At 43.6% G+C, this 19,543-nt stretch overlaps 1 protein-coding gene across 4 annotated transcripts in view; it reads left to right on the plus strand.

The window, feature by feature from the left end:
- EFR3A (EFR3 homolog A) overlaps positions 1-19,543 on the plus strand; it is a 152,014-nt gene that overhangs the window by 88,187 nt on the left and 44,284 nt on the right. For all 4 annotated transcript variants that reach the window (XM_034763629.1, XM_034763628.1, XM_034763630.1 and 1 more), the window contains 2 exons: positions 17,228-17,306; positions 19,179-19,314. In XM_034763629.1, coding sequence (XP_034619520.1) covers positions 17,228-17,306; positions 19,179-19,314 — 215 coding nt within the window. The remainder of the gene's footprint in view (positions 1-17,227; positions 17,307-19,178; positions 19,315-19,543) is intronic.

Genomic DNA, 19,543 nt, shown 5'->3' on the forward strand with positions numbered 1-19,543 from the left:
TGATCATGTCACTTTGAATCCTTTCACTGGCTCCTCCTGTTTCATCTCATAAAATTCTACCCCAAAGAATTCCTTCTCGTCCCCTTTTTCAAGGCCCTTCATAAATTTGTCTGTCCCAGCTAGATGCCAGCCTTGTCTTCCCATCTGTTAGTTTTCCCCATGCAGCCCCTGTACTACAGTGCCCTGGATGGGTTGTCACCAGTGGAGACTGAACTTGGGTTTACTGTTTTAATTCAGCAGTCTTCCTCTACTGCCTGAGCTAAAAGACGCAACTCTGTTTGCTCAAAGACCGTAGCCAACTCATAAACTGCTGTGGTCCACCCTCCAGAAGGGAACAGTCCACATTCATTCCAGTAAGCATGGGTTCCACATGGAACACCCCTCTGAATTAATACATATGGATACTACTTACCCTTCCTTAAAATCCCTCTTCAAGATCCACCTCTGCTTGTGAACCTACAGGAAATCAGCCAGCTGATGATGGTTTTGTTGTGCATCAGTCAGGGAAAGCTAATTATATTAAAATGTATTTGGTACCTTCAGTGAAGTTTGGCTTGTGCACGGAACTAACTGATGTAACTGTTCTCCCCATCATCTTTTCCTGACTTCTTGTTTTCACTCTTGTTATTTTTGTCTCAGATTAAATTATAAGCTCTTTGAGTCCAGAACTGACTCTTTTGCTGTGTGTTTGCATAGCATCTAGTACAGAGAGGCCTGATACTGATTTGGGCCTCTAAGTTAGCACCAATAGAAATAAAGAGCTAAATCAATAGAAATAATGTCCTTCTTGCAGTTAATCTATTAAAGTAATATTTGTTTATTTTTATGACCACCCAGGTGAAGTTCATACATTATAAATGCAGATTATGCATACTTCCAAACACATGTGTGAATTGTTAGTTGTCCATAATGCATTTTAACCAAAGTGCAGAGGTTACATACTGAAATGGAAGGGTGTTCCAGCAACATTTTGCTAAGTAAATAGCTGAATATCAAAAGTGAATGAGCTGTAGAAACTGGCATTTATATTCCAATAATGATTTCAGTGATCTAAATTACTGAAAGCAATTTACACCACATGGAAAGACCTGGGAGGAAATTGGAGCAGTTACTGTTTTTGCTGCTGCATATTCTGACATCAGTATTCATACTGAAGAAGCTAAATCTGAAGATAAAAGTTGTTTGTGTTTTCCCCTTAGAAATGGCACCAGTTCTACCTTTAGTTAAGTGACACAACTCCCAGTGACTGCAGTAGGAGTTGCAGTGGTTTACTGGGCCTACTTCTACATTCAAGGACAAGTCTGCATAGTAACCAACAATCTTCAAACGTTGCAAATCCATCCCTGGTTAATCAGTCCCAGTCAGTGTGTCAGACCATGCGGCCTACAGCCTGAGGGGTCATTTACTGCACTGTTCTCCTGCACCTGCAGAGCTCAGTGAAGAATAACCATTAGGCCAGCTAGTGTCTGATGCCTCTTGCTTTACTATGCCTCTGAGTTAAGCCCTTTGAAGCCTCGGTGAGGAAGCAGTATAACAGCCAGCCTCTCACTGCATTCCTAGTTTCTCTGGGATAAAGGAGAGAGAAATCATTTTAGTGGATGGGGTTCAGACGGGGGAATAAGATTTTCTTTTTCTTGACAGTGTCCATTTATAAGAGAGCATATTTGAATCTCTGGCAAAGCTCTCTGGAGAGTAAAGATGATCCAGTAGTTAATGCATTAACCTGGGAGACCCAGAATCAATTCCTTGCTCTGCCACAGACTTACTATATAACCTTGAGCAAGTCTCTGTGGCCATCAGTAAAATGGAGATAATAGTACTTTCCTACTTCACAGGGGTGTTGTGATGATGAATACATTAAAGTGGCCTCTAGCCCACAAAAGCTTATGCTCAAATAAATTTGTTAGTTGCTAAGGTGCCACAAGTACTCCTGTTCTTTTTGCTGATACAGACTAACACGGCTGCTACCCTGAAACTTAAAATATTGTGAGGTTGTCAGTACAGTAACAGGGCTGGCCACATTGGTGCCTGAGACAGATAAAATCTGTCAACCTAGCAATGTTGGTCTTTGGCAAGAATTCTTATTGCTCATTCAGTGTCAATATGACTATTAATATATGCCTTGTCTCAAATTCTCACGTTTAATTTTGGTGAAATCTGACTGCTCCATCATGCAAAAATTACTAGTTAGTGAAAGTTGAAGAGTTATAATATGCACACATTGGGTTTTTTTCTTTTTTCTTTTTTTTTTTTTCGTTATTAACATTCTCAGACTGTTTAGAATCTCATATAGTTATGCCTCAGCTATTCAAGACTGCATATTTGTACTATGTTTCCAAGGGGAAAGGAAGGCTATTCACTATAAATTGAGTTTTCAGAGTATAATACCCTTACAGACTTGAATTTTACCACAGCATCATCTATATAAAGTTTTTGTAATAATAGAGAAGGATTGGTTGTCCTTCCAACAAATGTGATTCAAGAGAATGCTTTCTGAATGGTTCTTGAATTGCACCATTAAGGCTCATACTCCCAAGAATGTGGATCTGCATATGCAGTGTAGTCTGATAACTCTCTAGCTACTCTACAGGAATGTTATTGGCCTCTACTTTCTTGGTGTTTAGAAATACTTGTAGACTGATACCTTATGCTCCCAGTTGACTTCTATAATTTAATTAAGCTATATATATATATTTTTTCCTTTTAATACTCTTCAGTGGTTATGCCATCAAATTGTGTTCATTTTAGTCTCTCTGAATTTCTTTGAGTTTATTTGATTTGAGTTGAAAAATGCTATATGCCTAAATACAACATGGTAAATAACTGGCTAGGCAATAGTACTGCAGGAAAGGATCTGGGGGTTATAGTAGATGACAAATTAAATGTGAATCAACAATGTGATGCAGTTGCGAAAGGCTAATGCTATTCTGGGGTGTATTATCAAGTGTGATGTGTAAGATATGGAGACAATTCTTCTGCTCAGCACTGGTGAGGCCTCAGGTGGAGTACTGTGTCCAGTTTTGGGCACCACACTTCAAGAAAGATGTGAAGAAACTGGAGAGAATTCAGAAGAGAGCAACAAAAATTACTAAAGGTTTAAAAAACCTGACATGTGAGGAAAGGTTTAAAAAAAACTGGTCATGTTTAGTCTTGAGAAGATGATTTGGGGGGCAGAAGCTGATAAGTCTTCAAATATAAGAACATGAGAATGGCCATACTGGGTCAGACCATAGGTCCATCTAGCCCAGTATCCTGTCTTCAGACAGTGGCCAATGACAATTGCCCCAGAGGGAATGAACAGAGCAGGTAATCATCAAGTGATCCATCCCCTGTCGACCATTCCCAGCTCCCGGCAAACAGAGGCTGGGAACACCATCCCTGTCCATCCTGGCTAATAGCCGTTGATGGACCTATCCTCCATGAATTTATCTAGTTCTTTCTTGAACCCTGTTATAGTGTTGCCCTTTACAACATCCTTTGGCAAAGAGTTCTACAGATTGACTGTGTGTTGTGTGAAGAAATACTTCTTTTTGTTGGTTTTAAACCTGCTGCCTATTTCATTTGGTGACCCCTAACTCTTGTGTTCTGAGGAGTAAATAACACTTCCTTATTTACTTTCTCCATACTGGTCATGATTTTATAGCCCTCTATCATATCCCCCCCTTAGTCATCTCTTTTCCAAGCTGAAGAGTCCCAATCTTATTAATCTCTCCCCATATGGTAGCTGTTCTGAACCTTTTCCAATTCCAATACATCTTTTTTGAGATGGTAACCACACCTGCACACAGTATTCAAGATGTGGATGTACCATGGATTTATATAGAGGCAATATATTTTCTGTCTTATCTATCCCTTTCTTAATGATTCCCAAAAATCTGTTTGCTTTTTTGACTGCTGCTGCACATTGAATGGATGTTTTCAGAGAACTGTCCACAGTGACTCCAAGATCTCTTCCTTGAGTGATAACTAATTTAGACCCCATCATTTTATATGGATAGCTGGAATTATGTTTTCCAATGTGCATTACTTTGCATTTATCAACATTGAATTTTATCTGCCATTTTGTTGCCCAGTCACCCAGTTTGTGAGATCCCTTTGTAGCTATTCAGAGTCTGCTTTGGACTTAACTATCTTGAGTAGTTTTGTTTCATCTGCAAATTTCTACTGTTTACTCTTTTTCCAGATCATTTATGAATATATTGAATAGTACTGGTCCTAGTACAGATGCCTGGGGGACACCTGTATTTACCTCTCTCCATTCTGAAAATTGGCCATTTACTCCTACCCTTTGTTTCCTATCTTTTAACCAGTTACCAATCCATGAGATGACCTTCCCTCTTATCCCATGACAGATTACTTTATTTAAGAGCCTTTGGTGAGGGACCTTGTCAAAGGCTTTCTGAAAATCTAAGTACACTATGTCCACATGCTTGTAGAATTCTGGTAGATTGGTGAGGTATGATTTCCATTTACAAAAACTATGTTGACTCTTACCCAACAAATTACACTTATCTCTGCGTCTGACAGTTTTGTTCAATATTGTTCTTTACTATAGTTTCAACCAGTTTGCCCAGTACTGAAGTCAGGCTTACTGGCCTGTAATTGCCGGGATCACCCCTGGAACCCTTTTAAAAAATTTAAATCAACTTCAATACCAAATAACTAGATGGCTAATGTGACACCCCGTGCACCCCAACCCTCTGGCCCAGCCCTATGCCCCCTCCCACACTCCTCTGCCCCACCCCCGCCACTCATCACCTCCATATTGGTGGACATGACAAAATTAATTCCACTCATGGATGTAAAAGATTAGAGGGAACATTGGGAATACCATCTGATCCTGGTGACTTATTACTGTTTAATTTATCAATTTGTTCCAAAACATCCTCTAATGACACCTCAATCTGGGTCAGTTCCCCAGATTTGTCACCTAAAAAGAATGGCTCAGATTTGGGAATCTCTCTCTCATCCTCAGTCATGAAGACTTATGCAAAGAATTCATTTAGTTTCTCTGCAATGGCCTCACTGTCCTTGAGTGCTCCTTTAGCATCTCGATCGTCCAGTGGCCTCACTGGTTGTTTAGTCGCTTCCTGCTTCTGATGTACTTAAAATTTTTTTTGCATTACTTTTTGAGTCTTTGGCTAGTTGTTCTTCCTAATTGGCCTTTTGGCCTATTATATTTTTATACTTAATTTGCCAGAGTTTATGCTCCTTTCTATTTTCCTCACTAGGATTTAGCTTCCACTTTTTAAAGGATGCCTTTTTGCCTCTCACTGCTGCTTTTACTTTGTCTAGGTACGGTGGCGGTTTTTTTGTTCTTACTATGTTTTTAAATTTGGAGTATGTATTTAAGTTGAGCCTTTATTTTGGTGTCTTTAAATAGTTTTCATGCAGCTTGCAGGGATTTCACTTTTGGCACTGTACCTTTTTAATTTCTGTTTAACTTTCTTCCTCATTTTTGTGTAGTCCCCCTTTCTGAAATTAAATGCTACAGTGTTGGGCTGGTGTGATGTTTTCCCCGCCACCGGGATGTTAAATGTAATTATATTGTGGTCACTATTACCAAGCGGTCCAGCTATATTCAACTCTTGGACCTGATCCTGTGCTCCATTTAGGACTAAATCAAGAATTGCCTCTCCTCTTGTGGGTTCCAGGCCTAGCTGCTCCAAGAAGCAGTCATTTAAGGTGTCAAGAAAATGTATCTCTGCATCACATCCTGAGGTGACGTACCCAGTCAATATGGGGATAGTTGAAATCCCCCATTATTACTGAGCTTTTTATTTTTATAGCCTCTCTAATCTCCCTGAGCATTTCGCAGTTACTATCACCATCCTGGTTAGGTGGTCAGTAGTATACCCCTACTGCTATATTCTTCTTATTCAAGCATGGAATTATTATCCATAGAGATTCTATGGTACAATTTGGTTCATTTAAGATTTTTACTTCATTTGATTCTATGCTTTCTTTCACATATAGTGCTACTCCCCCACCAGCACGACCTGTTCTGTCCTTCCAGTATGTTAAGGGCTGTTATAAAGAGGACATGGAGAACAATTGATCACTGTCCACAGAACATAGAACAAGAAATAATTGTCTTAATTTACAGCAAAGGAGATTTAGGTTAATTATTAAGAAATCCTTTTTAACAATAAGGATAGTTAATTACTGGATAGGTTACCAAGAGAGGTTGTACAATCCCCATCACTGGAGTTATTAAAAACTGGTTACACAAACATCTGTCAGGGATGGTCTAGGTCAGTGGTTCCCAACCTTTTTCGTCTGGTGGGTGCCAGACCACGAGCCACGGAGGACCGTGGTGGCAGACAAGCATCCACCGAAATGCTGCTGACAAGCAGCAACGTCATAGGTGTCGCTACCGAAATGCTGTCGAGAAGCAGTGTCATCCAGAGACGTCACCGCTGAAATGCCGCCGATTCTCAGCGGCATTTCAGTGGCAACACCTCTGGATGACGCTGCTTCTCGGTGGCATTTTGGCGGATGCTCATCGGCCAGCCAGTACACGGGCTCATTTAGACGCCCCGGCGGGCGGCATGGCACCCGCAGGCACCGCGTTGGGGACCCCTGGTTTAGGTGTACTTGGTATTGCTTCAGTGCAGGGAGCTGGACCAGATGATCTGTCAGGTCCTTCCACCCTATATTTCTCTGCTTCTGTGTTTAAACACTAAGTAGTGATTGTAGTGATGTGCCAAAAAATACCAGCATATACCATATGCTAGATGTACTTTCCAGTCAGTGACTTATACAGAGATACTGCAATGTTCTTAGTCCTGATGTGTTTTCTGTACTGCTCGGTCATGTGGTGCCATAATATTTTACAAGCGCCTATTCCATTTGCAGTCATCTTCCAAATTACCAATTCCTCTAACTAAAACTGGTTATTTCCATTCTAACACCATGTTTTCAACATTCCCATCTTTGAGGCTGAAACTTTCCATGCGTAGTCTCTGCTGATTACTGGAACTATTCTTGCTGAAAAGTTCCATGTTATGAAAACTTTAGCACATGGAAAACTAACAGTAAATGGACTTTCAGCCATATAACCCATTTTTAAATGATTACATATAAATATAGAAATAGTTTACAGACACAAATTGACAATCTATTCTATGGATTTTATTTTCATATTCACACTGAATCTTCCGGTGTATGAAGGGGCAAATTATAATCTTGTTTTCCAATAAGGCAAATGTTAAAGAATATGGTCATTTTGTTTCATTATGTTTATAGATTAGTTGTGTACCAACTGGCAGCAAGCAACATTTCCTGTCTGTTGAATATAATGTACATTTATTTGAAAAAACAGATATATTTTTTTAAAGTAGTGCCCCTTCACTCAGTAAGCATTACAAAAGAAGCTTATTGGTCAACCAGAATTTTAAAGCAAATGCTGTATTTTACGAGCATATTTATTTACCTACCCAAAAATACTGAATCTGATGGAAATAAAATAATCATTTACAGTTTGACACCAATGAAACACTATGCCTGTCGAGGCTAAAGTTTGAGATCTGGAGATTCTATGCAAATCACATACTGACTTAATTTTCATAGTTGATGACTATGCCTTGCTTCATTTACATAAATGACAGCAAATGTCCCCATTACCAGACTTAAGATTGACAAGACTGTAGCATAGAACGTAGGAATTGCTGTGCCTCTGGCATCTCTGCTCCTTGTTCCGAGACTGTGCTCCCTCTGGGAGGGGAGGGGGATCCGGCTGTTTTTCCTTCTATCAGTTTTTCTGATTGGGCTGCTAGCACCTAGTTGATTAGCTAAGTCTGGCGGCTCCTTGCTCTTTGTAATAAGGCTGCTGGTTCTCTTGCTGCTGTTCCCTGGTTGCACGTAAGTTCCTATGATCAGGGAGAGATGGCTAGAGCATTACTCATTTTGATCTAGCCATAGCTCCAAGTCTGTGGTCATGGTTGAGGGGGATTTATTGTGGGGGAAGAGATGACTAATGCTCTAGGCCAGGGGTTCTCAAACTGGGGGTCGTGACCCCTTAGAAGGTTGTGAGGTTTTTACATGGGAGGTCACGAGCTGTCAGCCTCCACCCCAAACCCCGCTTTGCCTCCTGCATTTATAATAGTGTTAAATGTGTTTTTACTTTATAAGGGAGGGGGTCGCACTCATAGGCTTGCTGTGTGAAAGGGGTCACCAATACAAACGTTTGAGAACCACTGCGAGTCTAGGCTACGTCTCTATGGTTAGAATCCTCCAAAGACTCTTAACTGTAGATATCCTACCTAGAGTGGCAAAATAATAGTTTCATCTTAGTGTGTCTCTTCAGCTTTAAGCTCCTTGGTAGGGTTGCCACTTGTCCAGGTTTCCCCAGGATCATCCCTTTTTTGAGGTAACTGGCTTGGGAAATCTGTAAGGGTGTGCAGTGTACACTTCCTGCTGTCCAGTTTTATGGGGTCAGGATCCTCTCGAATGTCTGTTTTTTGCACTTCAAAGATAGCAGTAATACTCCTGGGTAAGAGCAGTTTTGAAAGCCACTAAAGACTGCAGTTTCTTGTCTCAAACAGGCGATTTAACAGGCCTGAATATCTATTGTATTTTTATCCGCTTTTAAATATAGTAGGTTAGAAAACATATTCGTCTTTGCTACTGTTTGGCTTGACATGAATGATTGGCCATGGATGAGGCCTCATTTCTTGGAGCCAGGATTAGGGAGGTAAATGGATTAGGAGGCTGGAAACAGAATGTCTGTACTAGCTAAGATAAGGGAAACACCCAGGAAGCCATTTACAATGGACAACATAACAAAGGATAAGATAAGCCTGGAACATAAGATGAGGTAAAGAGCAAGTTATGTATGAACAATGCATACTGTACAGGGATTGGTTCCTATAAAATGACCAGGCCAATTTCAAAATGTGTGATGCAATGTATAGTAAATGCAGTGTAATGAGTAAATGTATATAAAGGGAAAAGGGTTGCTGTGTAACGTTGGATGTGTGGTATGCCCTGTACCCACCCGCTACGCTTGAGCCTGATCAGGCTCAACTGCCGTCTGATTGTATGCCAATAAAGATGAGTGATAGTTTGAAGTTGCACTGAGTTCTTGAGAACTGAATGGATAAGGTCTCCGAAGCCACCCAGCATACTCCCGAGTGGGTAAGGTCTCAGAGGCTACCCCAACACTGTTAACATTTCCATTTTTGTCTTTGGCAGGGTGGAGGAAAGCATTTAAAAAGACATATCTGCTGTACTAGGATCCAGTGTGGAGTTGTTTTTTTAACTTTTGTGCACATTGCAACCTTTTACAATGGTTGTTTTACCAAGTTCACTTCAGAAATTTGTCAGCATGGTACTGTCCTATTAGTGACAAGAGTAGGGTTAAGTATCAGAGGGGTAGCCGTGTTAGTCTGGATCTGTAAAAAGCAACAGTCCTGTGGCACGTTATAAACTAACAGACTTATTGGAGCATAAGTTTTCGTGGGTGAAAACCCACTTCGTCAGATGAATGCTTTTACCGATCCAGACTAACACGACTACCCCTCTAATACTTGACACCATGCAAGGCACTGCATTTAGACATATGGAGTGGAAATCCATCAACCTCATGAAGAGTAGGGTTGTAATCCATTTTTTCTTATTTTAGGTCAAGTCATCTTACTGTCCCTTATCAGTACTTTTCCTGGATTGTTTGTGATGGTAGGGGTCACTAACCTGTCAATTGCGATCGATTGGTTGATCCTGCAGCCTCTGCCAGTCGATCACTATCTCTGGCCGCTAAAAGTCCGGCAGTGCAATGGGGCTCAGGCAGGCTGCCTACCTGCCCTGGCCCCACACTGCTCCCGGAAGCGGCTGGCTGCTGGCACATCTTTGGGGCCCCTGGGGGGAGTAGGGTGAGGCGGCTACACGCACTGCCGCTGCCTGCAGCTCCCGGAGCCTGCACCTTGCACCTCTGCCCCCTCCCAGAGCCCCCTCCTGCACCCAAATTCCCTCCCAGAGACCTCACTCCCTCCCACACCCCAACACTGTGCCCCAGCCTGGTGCCCCCTCCCGCACCCAAACTCACTCCCAGAGCTTGCACCCCTTACTCCTTCAGCCCAACCCCCGGCTGAGCCCAGAACCTCCTCTCACATTCTGAATGCCTCGGCCCCAGCTCAGAGCCTGCACCCCCTCCTGTGCCCCAACCCACTGCGCCAGCTCAGTGAAAGTGAGGGTGTGGGAGAGCGAGTGATGGAGGGAGGGGGAAATGGAGTGAGTGGGGCTGGGCCTCGGGGAAGGGGCAGGGTAGATCCTGGGTTGACCTTAAATTCAAAAAGTTATCTTGTGCGTAAAAAGGTTGGAGACCACTGCTCTAGACATAATGCCTGGGATAGTCCTCAAACTCTAGTAGCACATCTCGCAGTCAATGCAAATAGCATAATTTTATGATCCACTATGGGGACAGCAAGCCATGATCATCTAGGGCAGTGGTCTCCAAACTTTTTACACTTTTTGAAATTAAAGGCACCCCAGGATCTCCCCTGCCTCTTCTCCAAAGCCCCGCCCCACTCACTGCATTTCCTCCCCCCCTGCCCCCGTAACTCACTCTCCCCCACAGTCACTCACTTTGACTGGGCTGGGGCAGAGGGTTGGGGTGCAGGCTCTGGGCTGCAGCCGAGGGGGCTCTGAGCTGGAGCTGAGTCTGGGGCAGGGGGTTGGGGTGCAGGAGGGGTGAGGGGTACAAGGTCTGGGAGGGAATTTGGGTGCTGGCGTGGGCTCCAGGCTGGAGCAGAGTGTTGGGGTGCAGGAGGGGGTACAGGGTGCTGGCTCTGGGATGGGGAGTCAGGGCTGGGGATTGTGGTGCGGGAGAGGTATGAGGTGCTGGCTGTGGGAGGGGGCTCAGGGCTGGAGGTTGGGGTGCGGCTTTCCTCTGGGCAGCACTTATCTCCGGCGGCTCCCGGTTGGTGGTGTAGTGTGGCTGCCGCTAAGGCAGGCTCCCTGCTTACCCTGGCCCCATGCCACCCACGCCCGGAAGGGGCCAACGCGCCCCTGCGAGGCAGGGGGCACATGGCTCTCTGCGTTGCCCCTCTCTGCAAACACCGCCCATCAGCTCCCATTGGCCACAGCTCTTCTTTCACGGCCAATGGGAGCTGCGGGGGTGGTGCTTGCAGAGAGGGGCAGTGCGTGGATGGAGACCTCTGCCCCCAGGGTCACACTGGCCACTTCCAGGAGCGGCGTGGGGCCGGGGCAGGCAGGGAACTGCCTTAGCAGCAGCCCTACTACAGCATCAGAGATCGTGATTGACCGGGAGATCCTCTAGGATCGACTGGTTGGTGACCACTGATCGAGGGGAATAGAAATAATGTGAAGTTGAATTGCATCCAGGGTGTAATATTGTAACTAAAATAAATGGTGGTTGTCCTTATATGTATTTTTAACCCATGTAAGGAGGAATTAGTAACTTGTTTGTTTAATTTTATTTTGGCTCTTGTTTAAAAAAAAAAATAAAACCTACCAAATTACATCTTCCAGTCATGTCTCCTGTTGATTATGTAACAATCATACTTTGTTACATAAAATAAAAAGTTGCTTGAATATCAGTCAGATGCTTTCTTTGTTAGTTCCATTTTATAGCAATGCTTTTTTCTGTCATAGTAGCCTTTTCCTTTTCTCAGCAGTAAAATGGAAATGAAAGACTTTAGTTCTGCTTATCTTATTTTTTAAGTCAGCACACTGCTGTGAAGTGCTAATGCCTTTAAGATGTGCCATGCTGTTAATGCCTTTCCTCTGACTAAAAGGAAACATTTCTGTATTTCTTTCATTGGGCTGTTTTTAAAAAAAAAAAAAGGCTGGGAAGTGGGAGGTTATTCAAAAGAGAACTTTTATAACCTGACTGGCCAATGATTTGGTAAATGTTATTTCCCATTTTAAAATAAATATAGAGGGAAATCTTTGTATTAATTACTTGTTTTGGTTAATGAGGACATATAGAAGCTGGAGTGTCACATTCTGAAATGTATATACTTTTTTCTTATTTGTTTAGTCTGTGTGTATTACCAGAGATGCATTGCCTGGAAGTATGAGCTCCCTTCTCATCACATCAAACACGAAGATTGAGTTCTTATTAACAAGGCCCTTCCAATTTTAGCTCCTCATACTTAACCATTCTCTTATTTCACCATGTTGTGTTTTAATAATGATGGTAAGCTCTCACCTGCTTTGTCCACTTATCCCAGAGAACTTTTTGCTGCCCGTTATGTGTGGAATGTCCAAAAATCATTTTACACATCCAGAAGTCTGTGTTCCATCAGACACTTTGGCATTATAGTAGAGATCTTAATGATGATGTCTAGACAAATTGCTTGTTAGTATCCCCTGAACAGGTATTAAAAAAGAAACTTCAAAGCCTGAGGATTGTACAATTAGTTAAAAATGTATATTAAACTTTTGTTTTCATTGTTGTCACCCTTTCCCTGCCTGTATTTATCCCTATTTTTAGGTTGTAAATTATTCAGGGCTTGGACTGTCTTTTATTGTATGTTTGTACCATATCAAATATGAGTGCCTGATCTTGTTCGGGCCCTCTGGATGCTACTGTAATACTTACTCTCCTTCGAGTGATTAGTCTCTAAGGTGCCACAAGGGCTCCTTGTTTTTGCACATATACATTCCACTTTAGGTTTAGGGCACCCAATTCATTTGAGTACAAGCATCGAGCTGAAGACAAAAAAGGGGCATGTCTACCACTCCACTCTCAGTTCTGTCTCAGCGCCCATTGCAAAAGTTGGGGCACCTGTAGCCTTTGCTTCAATTTGCCAGCTTTAAGTCTTCAATGTATATAATTCTCACAGTTAGTCTTAGTCTGTCAGCACTGCTGGCACCACTGTCACTCCCAGCACCATTGACATCATCTCTGCCAGTACCTTATGCTGGTACTACTGACATCGATTAAGAGAGCAGCATTCTATCCACCTTGTCCTCAGGCTTCTTCTGACCAGCAGGTCTCGTGGTTACTAAAGCCCCCATGGACCACAACAGTGAATGCTTCTCTTTCCAGATGAGTCCTACATCTCCTCATGAGGCCTTACTTTTATTCCCCTCTTAAATCTTGTCCAGGGGGCATGAGGCAGAAGGAACAGGACTGGAACTCTTAAAAAGAGGTTCCTGTATGGTACCCTCTCCTATGGTCTACTCAGAGAATAGAATATCCTCCATGACCCTACTAGTCTTGGCCTGCTCTGAGGGAGTCTAGTCCTCCATCAGTTACAGTCCAAGAGGAGAGTCAAGTGCAGGAAATCTCTGGAGAGACTCCTTCCTCCATCAGCTGCACTAAATCCTGCTGAGGAAGGGGAATTAATGGAGGAAAGCCAACATGTCTTCTCTCTTTACTCCCTGCTTCAATATTTTACCCTGTTCCCGACATAAACAGTCACCCCATCTCCTTCTCCAGAAAACTTTAAAGTCTTTCAGGACTCGATGAGAAGAGTAGCTTCTTCTCAGGGTGTCAGGCTGAGCTCGTACAAGAAAACCTACACAGCCTCCTTAATATTCTATAGATCCCTGCCCTGGGAAGGGTTGCCCTTCCCATTAATGAAGTCTTGCTAGAGCCAGCGAATATTCACTGTCCTCTATGCTGTGTATGGCCAAGTGGGTCGATAGAGGTTACCAAGTCCCTCAGCAGGACTTTATTTCTTTACCCACCCAGTTTCTGACTCATCTGACACCAATAAGCACTCTCAACAGTCTCATCTAAATCTGCTCCTGATAAGGAGTTCAAGAGACTGTACAGTAACTAAATGGAGGTTTTCTGTTTAGGTGCAGTCTCAACCCATACCACCCCATCACACAGATCTCACATGTATTATACTTTGTTACACTTGGAATCTTCTGACCTATCAGTTAGTGCTGTGAGAGTCCACTTGGTGTCAATATCTGCTTTGCATCTGCCAATGGACAGGTTTTCTGTCTTCTCTCACCCTCTGGTTTCCAGATTTTTGAAAGGTTTAATCAGCATCTACCCACCTGTGTCTAATTCAGTACCTTTATTTGATCTTAACTTAGTCCTCTCCAGACTAATGGGTTCTCCTCACTGTCTCTGTGGTCTATGAAGAAGGCATTCCTTGTGGCAGTCATCTCTACAAGGAGAATTTCAGAACTTCAAGCTCTCTTAGCTCATCCTCCTTTCAAAGACAAAGTTTCTTTTAGGTCATACCCTCAGTTTATGCCAAAGATAATTTCGGCTTTCCACCTGAATCAAATGGTTCAACGTCTGATGTTTGTTCTCCCCCTCCCCCCCCAAGATCTCACTCTTCAAAAGCGGAAGAGACATTCCATACCTTAGAAGTTTGCAGAGCACTAGCATTCTATCTGGATTACACTGTGTGCCTCTGAGGTCCTTTGTAGCCTAAGCTGAGAAAGTTAGAGGCCAACCGGTAACAGCTCAGCAAATTTCTTGTTGGATGACCTCTCGAGGTCCCTTCCAGTCCTAGAATCTATGACTCTATATTCTTATCCGCATTTGGAAGCATCTTGAGTTGTAGGCTCGCAAAATGGAGAAAGTTCATAGAAGAGCAACAAAAATTATTAAAGGTCTAGAAAACATGACCTGTGTGGGAAGATTGAAAAATTTGGGAACCCCTGTTTTAAACTGTCTTATTGACAATCACACAGGAGTAAGTCACTCACAAAACCAATTTATAACATTGATTCTTCTGTGGAGATTGTGGTCTCAACAGAAGAAACTCCTGGCTTTTTCACTTGGCTATCTGTGGGCCAGAAGAGTTTTGAGGACTTACTATATATAATTGCTGAAGATAGAACAGGAAAGGTCACAGACTCTTCAATATTCTCAAGACTTTTCAGAAGGTAAGGTGACCTTGTAAACTAATAATGGTTTTCTTTAGCCAATAAAAGGTCTTTGGCTTACTTCTGTTTCTGCCGTCTGTTGCCAAAAGAAATAACATAAGAAAATTTGGGTTTGTTTAGTCTGGAGAAGACTGAGAGGGGATATGGTTCTCCTTAACCTTTGAGGTTAGGGCAAGAAGCAGTGGGCTTAAATTGCAGCAAGGTTGGACATTAGGAAAATTTTTCTAACTGCAGGGTGGTAAAACACTGGAATAAATTGCCTAGGGAGGTTGTGAAATCTCCATTGGTGGAGATTTTTGAGAGCAGGTTAGACAAACACCTGTCAGGTATGGTCCAGATAATAATTAGTCCTGCCGTGAGTGCAGGGGATTGGATTAGATGCCCTCTCGAGGTCCCTTGCAGTCCTATGATTCTGATTCTGTGGAGAGTCACAGACATAGAGGCTGACCTGTGACCCAAAAGCTGACACGTGACCCTTGCTGTTTGTGGGCTCAGTTGTAGAGTTGAGATAATATTGGATAGGGTAGAAAATAGGGTCCGGCTGTTGTGGAATCTAGGGTAGCTCCTGTAATGTCTGTTCTTTTGTACTGGGGCCAGTATGGATTTCTAGTGGTTGATATGGCGCCCCAGAGATTGGAATAAGGTTAAGTCTTGGATGTTGCTGGGTGGACCTCTTGAGCTGGCAGGCCTCTTAGCAGCCAACCATCCAAGTTTGGGAATACTGAGCTCCACCACTGTCAGATGCAAGCTGATATCTCTGGGAAAATCTTTGTAAATAACCTTGGGACAGTGGAGAGTCCAAAAGGGAAAATTTGATTTTGATAGTGATCTGTTTCTGTTACAAAGCATAGGAGACAGTTGTGAGCAGGTGGATCGCTACTTGAAAGTATCCTGAAGGTTGACATCAACTGAACATCTTCCTGGATCTCAGGAAGGGATTATGGTAGCTAGTGTCACTATTCTGAGATGTGTGCTAGAACATAGTTGTTCAAGTTCCTTAGATCAAGGATTGGTCTCTATCTGCTAGCTCTCTTGGTATCTAGAAAGCAATTGGAAAAGAAGCATCTTCTGACAAATTCTAGTAGAACTGGCTTCACTGCCCCCAGGGGGAGGAGAGATTTAATTTATTATTCTAGGAGTTCCTTCTGAGAAGTCCTTGAAGAGGGTGGAGGGGAGGGATAGGATGGAAGTGTATGACTTCCAATATCCACTTGTCTGAAGTAGGATGTTCCCAGGCAAGCAAAAAGTAAGACAGTCAGTTTCCAAAGGGGCTATAGTTGCACAACAGAGGATCCAGTGGAATAGGTTGGTCGATGCCCTCAACCGAGATGTCAAAACCGCCTCTTAGAAGGATGGGCAGATTAAGAAGTACGGGTGGAAGATCCCTGTCTCTGCAGTTTGACTCTTTTCTGGAAGGTCTCCTGAGGTGTGCAGAAAGTGTGCTGGTGGTACTAGAATGGTCTGGATCTGAGTGGTTTGGGATCTACTAAAGCATCTTTTCATTGCAATACGTAAATCAGAATGCTGTGTACTGATGCTGCAGGCTGTTGAGAAGAAACTGGGGGGCGGGATAGCTCAGTGGTTTGAGCATTGGCCTGCTAAACCCAGGGTTGTGAGTTCAATCCTTGAGGGGGCCACTTGGGGATCTGGGGCAAAAATCAGTACTTGGTCCTGCTAGTGAAGGCAGGGAGCTGGACTCGATGACCTTTCAAGGTCCCTTCCAGTTCTAGGAGATAGGATATCTCCATTAATTTAATTTAATTTAATTTTTAATTTAACAACAAGTTTTCGCTTCCTTAAATGCCCTTGCTCAAAGCACAAGATACTGCTCTGTGCAGGCAAAGGCTTGCAGTCACTACTGTGCAGTCTCTGAGAGTGCATGGGCATGTGCACATCCTATGGTGGAGAACCCATACGATCATATACTCGAACTATGAATTTTCAAAATATTGGCCTTTATGCCTCAGCTTCCTCAACTACAAGATTGGGGTAATACTTCCTTATCTTACATGGGGGTTGCTTTCAGAGGGACCTGTGAATGCTCAATACCTCTGATAATAAAGCCACTTATTTAGGTTCCTAAATAGAAACTAAGGTGACCAACTTTAGACACCCAAATGTCAACATTCTGGCCAGAGGTTTTGGCAAATAGAACATGCGTCTCCTGACTTCCAGTCCTCTTCTGTAATCACAAAACCATCATTTAAGAGCTAACTAGCTGAAAATCTTTTGATATACAGCAATGATAAATGGGACCACAAAAATAGTCTCATCGTTACAAACAGGACTTTCAGTTTAAAATGACTGAAAACCAATTGCTAGAATAAAATCTATAATTTTGTCAAGAACCAGTATAAAAAACAAACACTGGGAAAAACTGATGCCTTTTGTTTTTTTGTAACAGACATTTAGACCATCACAGACTATGGGACCCCAATGAATTTGCTGTCTCCTGCTTCAAAATCATCATGTATTCTATACAGGTAGGTTTAATCTAGTCCAGTGATTAGGCCTGTAGGTACCATAAGAACAAAGCTGACTAAATGAATTATATGCTCGCTTACTCATAATTAAGGCTACGTTTTAGTCACGGGTATTTTTAGTAAAAGTCATGGATAGGTTACAGGCTGTGAATTTTGTTTACTGCCCATGATCTGTCCATGACTTTTACTAAAAATACCCATGAGTAAATCTTGGGCGGGGGGCCACGGGTGCTCTGGGTGGGGCGATCCGGGGGCATTGAGGGAGGTGACCCAGGACCCCACTGGTGAGGGAGTGGGGAAGGAGGCAGTGCGGCCCAGGAACTCACTGGTAGTGGTGGGGAGTGGCCAGGCAGCATGGCCTGGGACCCCCGCTGGTGCTGAGGTGGAAGTGTTAGGGCTGGCAGGGGCTCCCTACCCAGCTCTGCGTCCCTGCAGCAGTTAGGTGGCGGAGAGGTCAGGGGGCTCGGTGCTCTGCTCCTGCCACAAGCGCCGGCTGCCACAGCTCCCATTGTCCGGGAACCGCAGCCAATGGGAGCTGTGGGGGTGGTACCCACGGGTAGTGTGCGGTGTGTAGCCCCGTCCCTCCACTGCCTAGGAGCTGCAGGGCCATACCAGTGGAAGCTGGGGAGCCCCCCATCCCGAGGTAAGTGCCCCCCCGCATCCCACCAATCCCCTAACCCTGAACCCCCTCCCACACACCCAAACTGCTGCTTCTGGCCCGGTGCTGCCAGAGCCGTGTAGCCACTGAGCCAGCACCAGCCACTGCAGAAGTCACGGAGGTCACGGAAAGTCATGGAATCCGTGACCTCCGTGGCAGACTCACAGCCTTACTCACAATGGTCGATCTCTATTTGGTGGCAGATGAAGGCAAAGAATATACAATGTTCCTGCCATTTATGTGCCTTATAAGAACATCCTCCAGTAGTTGTCAAACAGTTTAACCCTGTAACGGTGACCAAGAATCACAGTTGTTGAGTATCTAATCCCATATGTTGTCAGATTTTTAGGTGTGAGGAAGGAGGAAGAATAAAACTGACTTTCAGGTCATAACCAGCACACACATCCAAAAGGCAAAGAATTGTCACTTTATTAACTCAAACTATTGATCCAAGTGATACACTGATGGAATGGCAAATATTAGTTGTACCACTTAAATAAGGCTGCACTCATTCTGAGAAATTGAGAGATGGGGTGTGTCACGGAGTATGGGGGACTCAGGGCCCTGCACCCCCGGCTTCCTGTGATTCACCATGACTCTCAGCCAGCCAGTAAAGCAGAAGGTTTATTTAGACGATAGGAATACAGTCCCAGACAGGTCTTGCAGGCACAGACAACAGGACCCCCCTCAGTTAGGTCCATCTTGGGGTCCCAGGGCGCCCCAGCCCCCTTGGGAGGTCAGAGCCCTGTCTGCCCCCCAGCCATATCACCAGCCAGCTCCTGAAAACTCTCCCTTCAGCGACCCCTACCACAGCCTTTGTTCAGTTTCCCCCGGCAAAGGTGTCACCTGGCCTCTAACCCCTTCCTGGGTTCTCACGTTACATGCTCAGGTATTTTCCCTCGGTCAGTCTCCCATCCCCCAATGCAGACCATCCTAGCCACACTCCCCTGTCAGCACTTAAAGACCACAGTAAGAACAGTCCCAGTTCGTCACAGGGGGTACTAATGGAAAATGGTCCTGGCATCCTTTATCCACCTTTAGTCAAGCTCTTTATTGACTGGAATTTAGAAATGTATAATTGTGCCCAAAAGCAGTGCTAAAGAGAAGAGGAACACCACTCAAGATTATTAGTCTGAGTTCAGGGCTGAATATTTGTGTGTGGAGATATCTTTAATTAGAAAGGAAAGTAACAAACCATTTTTTTTCTTTTATAGGCACAATACTCCCATCATGTAATACAGGAGACTCTTGGACACCTTGATGCTCGCAAAAGGGATTCGCCACGAGTCCGAGCAGGCATTATTCAGGTTCTTTTGGAAGCAGTTGCCATTGCTGCTAAAGGATCCATAGGTGAGTCATGGTAAATTAATTTTATGAAACCAATGAACTATTTCAATGAATTTCAGAATGAATAAAAACTTAAACTGTTGGCTTTTTTAGCTTTTCTTTCAAATCCATAATTAAATCAGATTTTCCATTCTCTCTTTGGTGTAGGTGGAACTTGACCTAAATTTTGTTCAGCACTTAGAGCTTGTTCCAGAGCGCTGGTCCTATAACTGCAGGTGTGGCCTACCATGGC

Source organism: Trachemys scripta, chromosome 2 (assembly GCF_013100865.1).
Source record: "Trachemys scripta elegans isolate TJP31775 chromosome 2, CAS_Tse_1.0, whole genome shotgun sequence".
Taxonomy (NCBI): domain Eukaryota; kingdom Metazoa; phylum Chordata; order Testudines; family Emydidae; genus Trachemys; species Trachemys scripta.